General features: G+C 34.1%; 1 protein-coding gene and 1 long non-coding RNA gene across 2 annotated transcripts; one reads left to right on the top strand and one right to left on the bottom strand.

The window, feature by feature from the left end:
- Positions 1 to 1,587: 1,587 nt before the first annotated feature.
- Positions 1,588 to 2,780, bottom strand: LOC107823314 (uncharacterized). Its single transcript, XR_001656599.2, has 3 exons — positions 2,307 to 2,780; positions 2,128 to 2,202; positions 1,588 to 1,945 (listed from the first exon to the last, which is right to left on the bottom strand). It is a non-coding gene; the product is annotated as an uncharacterized LOC107823314 (long non-coding RNA).
- Positions 2,781 to 2,870: 90 nt separating this feature from the next.
- On the top strand, positions 2,871 to 4,768 carry LOC107799059 (putative galacturonosyltransferase-like 7). The gene has a single exon (XM_016622133.2). The coding sequence runs from the start codon at positions 3,625 to 3,627 to the stop codon at positions 4,684 to 4,686; it is 1,062 nt and encodes a 353-aa protein (XP_016477619.2). The 5' UTR covers positions 2,871 to 3,624; the 3' UTR covers positions 4,687 to 4,768.
- The last annotated feature ends 5,041 nt before the right edge of the window (positions 4,769 to 9,809 follow it).

The following is a 9,809-nucleotide window of genomic DNA, read 5'->3' as shown; positions in this document are numbered from 1 at the left end:
AACAAGCCAGATAAAAAGACTTTTTCCGGTTTTCAAAGAAAAGGAAAGTTGTATTTCTACTCAGTTAAATACAACTACAACATCATACAACTTAAATATAATTTTCATACAGATTTTATACAATATGTCTTTAGTATGTATTTTGTATATGATTTGTATATATTTTGTAAGTGGTATGTTCTTCTTTCTCTAAAACTTTCTCTCTTAAAACAATTTTGATACATATCAATAACTTTATGTAAAAAGATAGTATTTATAACCTAAATACAAATTTCATACAACGATTCATACATTATACAACTATTTTCAACTTTCATACAATATTTAAATAAAAAACATATATAATTACAACATAATACAACTTTAATACAATTTCGTAAGTATATTATATGTCATGTGTTCTTCTTCTTCTTCTTTGAGTTTCAATCTGAAATTCAGCCAAAATCAAGTTTAATCTTCACCAAACACCCTTAAAATTGAGATATAAACTCCAAAAAATATTTTCAATTGTTTGCAACAACACCCAATCCAAACAAACAATAGTTTTTGAAAACCCAAATTCGAATTCAAAGCTTTGAAGCTTTTTAATGGCTGTCAATGGTGGAGAATCAAATACCTTCAAAATTTATTGATTGACAATTTCAATTCGAACACCAATTGTGTAACATGAAAGGAAATTGCTAAGTTAAAATTCTATATTAAAATAATTGAATTCATTGATAAAAAAGAGGATAAAAAACAGAGAAACGAAGGAAGAAAATTTGGAGAAAGAACAGAGAAGGAGAGAAAGAGAAAGAGATGTAGAGAGAGAAACGGAGACGGAGAGAGAGAAAGCGCAAGAATGGGGAAATAACTAATTCCCTATTCAATTCCTAATATAAATGGATACTCATTCAAACTTATTTATATATAATTGATAAATTCTATATGCTCATATAATTAAATTAAAACTTGATTAGAAAGGGTAAATAAGTTTCATATGTAGTATAGATAGAAAAGAAATCTCAATTAACATCTCACATCAGCTATAACCAACTTCGTGAAACTTTATCTGCAAGCTTTTCGAAATCATTGTGAAGTAACGAGTTTTATTTCAAGTGGTGTAAAGATAAGCTCAAATTTTATTGGAAAAATTACACGACACACCAAATATATACACTATATTTATCATTCGTAGCTATACTTTCAGAAAATTACCAGTCGTAGCTATACACTTATAGTATTGAAACAAGAGATCAATTATTTTAAACTGAAACAAGAGAGCAACAAGCTCTCATAGCTCTAGTTGGTTAGAGCGCCCGCTTAGTAAGTTGAAGTCTTGCGTTCGACTCTCAATGAGAGCATTCTATTTTTTTGTAATTCTGTATTTTGCCTTGCTTGTATTCGTTGCGCGAACGAATACAGTCGATACATGTTACATCCTTTATATAAACCCATGTATTTCGCCTTGGTTGTATTCGTCGCGCAAACGAATACAGTTGATGCATGCTGTATTCGTTGTGCGTCTGAATACAAGTGATACAAGTTGGTAACAATTGAACGGTAGCTACAAATAATAATTAGGCAAACTATAGTTACGTATGATAATTAGGCTCTAAAGTGTAGTTCTTTATGAAATATTTGGGCCAAGTTAAGTTTATTATGTCTGCTCTATTCTGCTACCATAGCTATTCATTATTACTAAAGAACAAATTTAACAGTAGCTAGTATCCGTTTAATTTACTTTGAAGCACTCACAAGCTATGCCATTGTTGTGGACTTCAAGCGCCAGATTCTGTTCTGCTTCTTGAAATATCAGAATGACTAGCAATTGTTACTGGACTTGGATGCACCGCTACTCCACCAGTTAAAAGCTTGTGCTGCTATTCTTGCTTCTACTTCTTTAGGAAATAGTAGTTGAATTGTATTCCAAAGGACTGTGTTTACAGTGCACGATCTCTCGTTGCTGCAAAATCAAGCGCAGGATGATCAAATCAATTCTTTGAAAATTTTCAAAATTTTGCAAGCCCCAAATAAAAACCTTTTCTGAAAACTTAAAATTTTTGATGAGGCAATTCACATAACTCAACTTGAAGTAGAATGTCTAATCCTTTCACCTCATAATAAGATCTCTAATCCTAAAGATACCTGATAAAGCGCCTGCATTTCGGGCATCGTCCTCCGCAACTATCAGCAGCGGATCTCAGACACTTAGCACAGAAACTATAGACATGAATGAACCAAAAAAGTCAGAGCCAATTATTGAGAAGGTCTAACGGTATTGCTGTATGAATTTGACTTGATGAGGATGTCCATTTAGATAATACCTGTGTTCAGTAGAAGGTCGTGGAACGTGGAACGTAGAAGACCGTGGAACGTTCGGGAATCGTAGAGATTTCATTGAGTTGTGGTGGAATTAGAGGCTCACATGATAGAGGAGCTTTGTTCACACTTCAAGAGGTAACCCGTGAAATCCCGTTTATACTAGCTGTCTAGATTACATGTGATTTTGATACTGGGATTGTTATTCCATCATGTACCGGTAAATCAACACCAATGGTGCTAGCTGCATGCTTCCTATCTGTTTACTGAGAATATTTCTCTTCTAGTAGAGTGGAGTCACAGCATGACAATATAGTACAACTATATAAGTACTCACAAAATATTTGTCAAAGCTCAGAATTACTATAATGATTATTTCACTAGTTCAATTTGGAGTTTTGGAGAGTGTCAGTTGCCAAGTCTTAATGAGCTTTAAAATTGAAATATACTTGAAATAGTATCTTTCCCTTACAGAAGACGCATTAACATATATATATATATATATATATATATATATATATATATATATATATATAAGCAGTAAGTAAGGCAAGTCCATGCCCTGTCAAAGCTAATTGCTCATCAAGTGATTCAAAATGGCGGTATATATGGTAGATATGCTGGACTCAAAATCTCGTGCTAAAGAACGTGAATGTTCGAATCCTCTTCAAAGCATAATACTGAGATTTTTTGTTCTTCGAAATTGTTCTTACTAACAATCCATCATTTCCCTTAACGATGATTCTAGAGAATAAGCGACTATGATACTCTTGCTGAGAGCCAAATCGATATATTCAGAGGTGCGGCCAGGATTTCAATTTTATGAGTTCTAGATTTTAACGATAATTTTAAGTGCTAGTAACTGGGTTCTAATTTTAATATACGTACATATTTAATGATTTTTTTGGTACAAATATACTGTTTGAACAAAAGTTATTGGGTTCGGCCGAATCCGTTTCCGAGCTTCTAGCTCCACCCATGGGTATATTTGCTTACATAGTTTTATACAAATACAGTTGATTGCTCTTGAGCTAATATAGCTGAAAAACAATGCAACTGCTCTAACTTCAGCTCAAGTAACTAACTTCCTAACGAAGTCTGTAACCGCCCATAACTACTCAACTAACCATTCACTGCTATTAAAACTGAATTTAAGCTAGCTGGAATTCGAATAAATTACACAGAAAGTTAATTTATAGTATTAAACACGAAATACTTCATACATTACTATTTGCCTACAAATTCTCCCTCTTCTAGTTCAGTTATGTAACTCAAACAATTATGGAGTAGATTTTTACGCATTTTTCAACATTGAAAAAGAAAATGAAGAGGAATAAGCAGAGGAAAGAAGTTTACCCAGTGAAAATGGTACGGATTATGAGATTTTCATGCATTTTCGCTGTTGCAATGTTAATCATCATCTTTTCACCATTTCAATCATCTCAGTTCTCGTACCGTAAAGCTTCCGTGTTCCGCAATGCACCTGATTGCAGCTCTAGTACTGACAGAACAAAATTTGAGAAAATTGAATATTCAAAATTTGTTCATGTAGCGATGACTCTTGATAATCAGTATCTACGTGGATCAATCGCAGCCGTTCATTCGATTCTACGCCATTCTAAATGTCCAGAGAATGTATTCTTCCACTTCTTAGTCTCAGATACGAATCTCAAAACCTTAATTCAGTACATTTTTCCTGAATTGAAATTCAATGTATATTACTTTGATTCGAAAAGAATAAAAACCTTGATTTCAACTTCCGTACGAGAAGCACTTGAACATCCTCTCAATTATGCGAGAAATTACTTAGCTGACCTTCTAGAACCTTCGATTCACAGAGTTATATACTTAGATTCGGATATAATTGTAATTGATGATATTTTCAAGCTGTGGAGCACAAACTTGGGGGAAAAGGCAATCGGAGCGCCGGAATATTGTCACGCTAACTTCACGACGTATTTCACGGCGAGGTTCTTGTCGGACATGAGATTTTCTGGCGTATTCCCCGGACGGAAAAGGAAGCCGTGTTACTTTAATACAGGTGTTATAGTTATGGATTTAGTGAAATGGAGGCGGGTCGGGTACACGAAACTGATCGAGGAATGGATGGATATCCAGAAGACGAATCGGATCTATGAGCTCGGATCTTTGCCGCCGTTTCTACTGGTTTTTGCTGGTGACGTGGCGCATGTTGACCATAGATGGAACCAGCACGGTTTGGGCGGTGATAATGTGAAGGGAAGCTGCCGGAAACCGCACCCTGGTCCAACGAGTCTGCTTCACTGGAGCGGGTCGGGTAAGCCGTGGGTCAGGTTCGACTCGAAGAAAGCTTGTGCTATTGATTTTGTATGGGCATCCTATGATTTGTATAAACATGAGACGTGAATATGGACAGAATTGTATAAATCATACAGCTTGAAAAAGAAAGAGGAAAATATTAGCAATGTTTGAATTCAATTTGATCGTAGTGACATTTGTGCTTGTTACGAAATCAGAATTATCTACTAGAAGAGCAATAACCTTTAATTATTGACCGAATTTATGTGATATTAATATAGCTGAATTGGAAAAATACGTGGTTTACACGTGTTAAAGAGCATAAATGATAATTTTATTTTAAAAAATAACAAAAAATAATTATAACTTATAATGTTGTAGTTGGTGACGCAAGTCCTGTATATCTATTGCATTCGTGAAAAATGAGAGATCAAAGTGTATTAAACACCTTTAATTGTTGACCGGCCTTATGCGGTATTAGTATGCCTTTGTACCCACATCTGATGTTTATTTCAATTTCTTGAGTTTTAGTATGGCTTTGGATATTTTAGGACCTTGAATCAAAATATTCATATAAAGGTTTTGACAACAAGATCTAAGGTAATTATTATTTAGGTAAAAAGTGAGCCTACAATGTGGACAAATTAAATATTGACACGTGGCAAATAATGCCAAATTAGATGATCAATGGAGTGGAAGGTCCTTTGAAGAAATGAATTGGAGGTCTTGGGATCATTGATATTGGTTCTATAATTGAGCCAAAAGATTTACCATGACACCTCATATGTACAGATATAAACAAAGAAATGGTCTGTTTCTCATTTTAGTATTTGCAAGTAAGGATTATCGTGACAACTATCATTATATATGATATGCAAAACTATCTAAGATTTCTTAATCCACCTTGAGTTCATAATTTCAACTGTGTCTAACTTCCATTACACAATAAAAGTTGATGACTTTTAGATACGCACATCACCCTGAATGGAGCTAGATCGTAAAATTACTCTTCTAAACGTGGACCCACAAATGAATGCATATCAATTTATTCCATTTCAACTCATTTACCAATTACCACCACCCAAACCCATAGCCCTTTTTGTAGTACTTATAAACCTATCATCATCTTGTGTATAACAACTCTCCTTGCCATTTAATATAAAAATAAAGTGGGATGACAGAACGTTGATGGTCGGTGTTACTTCTTGGGTGTCTTTTGAGTTCTGTATTCTCGTGGAGAAAAATAGTGCAAAATGGATGAGTCCTGCGAGTGCAATCTGTGTGTGTCCCTCTTTTACTATGTCACGATAATGAATTAAAAGAAGACGGAGAGGAGATGTATATTATGTGTGCTTCTATGTGATATACTCGATATTGTTTTTTTTTATCTAATATGACTAAGACCCAGGTAATTAAATCCAAATAATATTATAGAATTATATATATATATTATATCTTGGTATAACGTATATAGTATATCAAATACCTTATATATTTCATATCTATAATATCTTCGACATGTAGTATGGTTAAAGTGTTACTGAACTGTATTTGTAAAATATTTCTGGAGAAGATAAAATAACATATAAATAGAAATGTAAAAGAAACAGAATTTAATCCGAGCCCACTGAATTCACAATATTTCCTTAAGGAATTTAATCCCCTCCTAGTACCCAAGGTTGTGGATTATTTCCTCCCAGGATAGAACGAATTACACACTGGTGTAGCGATACTTCAAACACCAGTGTTTCAACGAACACAAAGATCGGTAGCAAATCACACTTACTGTTTCTTTGTTTGTAGTTAAAACAATGCAGAAGAAAGGAGGAGAAGTCAGAAATTCGTATGGAAAATATGAGAGAATGGACTGGTATTTATAGCCAATGTTAAGCTCAAACTGAAGAGATGCAACTATTCAAAACTTAAGAGGTGCAACTCTTCAAATCCGAAGAGGTGCCAACTGTTTCTTCAAATCTGAAGAGGTGCAAACTGTTCTTCAAATCCGAAGAGGAGCAAACTGTTTCGGCCATATTGTAAATGTCTTTTACAAAAAGCGAAGGGCATATACTATTACGTTAGATTTAATATTAATATTTTGTTTATAAAACACTGGATATTTAATAACATTTCTGTTAATATTTACTATTAATAAATAAATTTGGTCCAAAAAATTAATCAATCAATCATTTGTCCGAAGCCGAAACCGAAGCCGAGCGAGCGACGACGACGACGGCGCGAGGCTTGCCTTCTTCTTAACTCTTTAAGAGCTAGAAGAAGTGCAATTGTATATATACCCATCAAAATCTTTTCCTCTTTCAATATGGGACAATGTCCCTTTGTCAAGGAGGGAAACTCAAATATTTTTAATTTCCCTCCATTTCCCATTCACCCTCTTTTAAGCTACATTTAAGCTTAAAAACCCAATAATGTTTAAGCTACATTTAAGCTTAAAAACTCAACAATCCCCCGCATGAATGGGGAATGGCTATATCACGGAAATATGCATGAAAAACTGTGTGATTCGCAAGCAAGGATTAATTGCATCTGGATAAGTAGGTTTCCCTTTGAACTTTCCGTAGTGAACTTATGTCGGATATACTCGGTCAATCGGTAGATTTGATATCTTTGAACCGTCAAACTTTGGTGTATACCTAGACAACCATAAGTCACACAACCAACCCTTAACCGTCTTTGGCTCTCATTGTTGTGTTCGTTTCAGCCATGAACACCGCCTGATTTAATAAGTGCGTAGAGAATTGGCCTTACAAAATTTTCCTTGAAGCGGCTAACACTTCACACTTATATAGGTGATTCCTAAACGTGTCATCTCGTAGATACACTATTTGATATACCCCGTATCAAATTTAGAAATCATTAAAAAGCCTTAATGTTTTATCCTTGGTACTGAACATTGTCTCATCACCAGAATGGACCAAACTTTTAGTTGACAATGTTGAACAGTCATTAATGACTTTGTTTGATCTCCTTGAACCTAGATCTTGGGATCTCCAATCTTCTAAGTAGAGTTACCGCCACAATGGCTTGTTCTCGGCCATAGTCCCATTCCCCTCGATGATTTCTCAACTACCTCTCTAGTTAGGCCTTTTGTAAGTAGAGCCGATACATTATCGCTTGACTTTACATAGTCAATCATGATAATTCCTCTAGAGAGTAATTGCCTAATGGTTTTATGTTTTCGTCGTATATGACGAGATTTACCGTTATACATCACGCTCCCAACCCTTCCAATTGCCGCTTGACTATCGCAATGTATGCATATTGGTGCCAACGGTTTGGGCCAAAATGGAATGTCTTCCAAGAAATTCCGGAGCCATTCAGCTTCTTCACCGGCTTTATCTAAGGCTATGAACTCAACTTCCATTGTAGAGCGGGCAATACAAGTTTTTTCTTGGACGACTTCCAAGATACCGCTCCTCCACCAATAGTGAATACATATCCACTTGTGGACTTATAATCAATTGAACCGATGATCCAATTTACATCACAATATCTCTCAATCACCGCAGGATATTTACTATAGTGCAAAGCAAAGTCGTGGGTATGTTCTAAATATCCCAAAACTTATTTCATTTCCATCCAATGAGATTGACCTGGATTGCTCGTGTATCGACTCAATTTGCTTATAGCACAAGCTATATCTGATCATGTACAATTCATGATATACATTAAGCATCCCAACGCATGAGCATAATCCAATTGTGATATGCTTTGGCATTTGTTCTTTGTTAATGCGAGATTCACGTCAATTGGAGTTTTTGCAACTTTTAACCCTAAGTGCTTGAATTTTCCAAGTACTGTCTTAATATAATGAGATTGTGACAATTCCAGACCTTGAGGAGTCTTATTGATCTTAATCCCCAGAATTAAATCAGCAACTCCCAAATCCTTCATATCAAACTTGCTAGTTAGCATACGCTTAGTCGTATTTATGTTGGCAATGTCATTACTCATTATCAGCATATCATCCACATATAAGCAAACAATGACTATGTGATTTGAAACATTTTTAATGTACACACATTTATCACATTCATTTATCTTAAAACTATTTGACAATATTGTTTGGTCAAATTTCGCATGCCATTATTTGGGTGCTTGTTTTAGTCCGTAAAGAGACTTAACAAGTCTACATACCTTCTTTTCTTTACCTGGAACCACAAACCCTTCGGGTTGTTCCATGTAGATTTTTTCCTCCAAATCTCCATTTAAGAAGGCCGTCTTAACGTCCATTTGATGAATTTCAAGACCATAAACTACGGCTAATGCTACCAACATTCGTATGGACGTCCATTTTGGGTTTTTAAACAGTTACATGCTACTTAATAATATTATATACACTATATGGTTGCACAATTTGTAATTTGAAAATTAGTTGTATTTTATGTAATTAACTCTTATAGATCTTGTATTTATGAAACTTTCCCATGGAAAAATACTATGGTTTACACGTGTATTAAGAGCGAGAGTTGATAATTTTCATTTTAAAAAATAATAAAAATAATTATATGTATATTATCATCATTAATGAGAATTAGCTTTTTTAAAAAGGCACACTACTTTGCCATTAGATTACACACTTATTTAGTTAGTTTACTAATTTATTTGTCCCGTGCTATCAAAAATTGGTCTCGAGAATAATAGCCTGTTTCAAGCTTCTTTAAAATCAAAAGCACTTTCTTTTAAAAAAAAAAGTATTTTTTTTTTCAAAGTTAAAGTGTTTGACTAAGCTTTTAGAAGAAAAAAAAGTATTTTTGAATAGAAGGAGGATCAGTTTTGGAGAAGCAGAAAAAAATAGCTTCTCTACAAAAATACTTTTTTGAAAAACACTTAGAAGTAGTTTTTAAAAGTTTCGTCAAACACTAATTGCTGCTCAGAAATACTTTTCAAATTAATTAGCCAAACACAAACTGCTTCTCACCAAAAATACTTCTAAGAAAAGCACTTTAAAAAAAAATACTTCTTGAAATGAAACAATAAAGAAGAATATTGCAAAGAAAGAGAGAGATAATTCTTATTGATTTGGGATGAATTATAATGGAATAGAACCCCCTCTATTTATAGGAAAAAAGTGACTTAGCCACCAAGTAACAAACCCTAAAATCTCTCTAAAATATAGACATTCACCTTAAATATAATTCTATTTATAACACTCCCCCTGAATGTCTACTCAACAAATAATGTGTCTCGTTAAATCCTTAACTAAAATAAAA

Source organism: Nicotiana tabacum, chromosome 17 (genome assembly GCF_000715075.1).
Source record: "Nicotiana tabacum cultivar K326 chromosome 17, ASM71507v2, whole genome shotgun sequence".
NCBI classification, from domain to species: Eukaryota; Viridiplantae; Streptophyta; class Magnoliopsida; order Solanales; family Solanaceae; genus Nicotiana; species Nicotiana tabacum.
The sequence above is the reverse complement of the archived record's forward strand: the minus strand, read 5'-3'. Positions and strand labels throughout refer to the sequence as shown.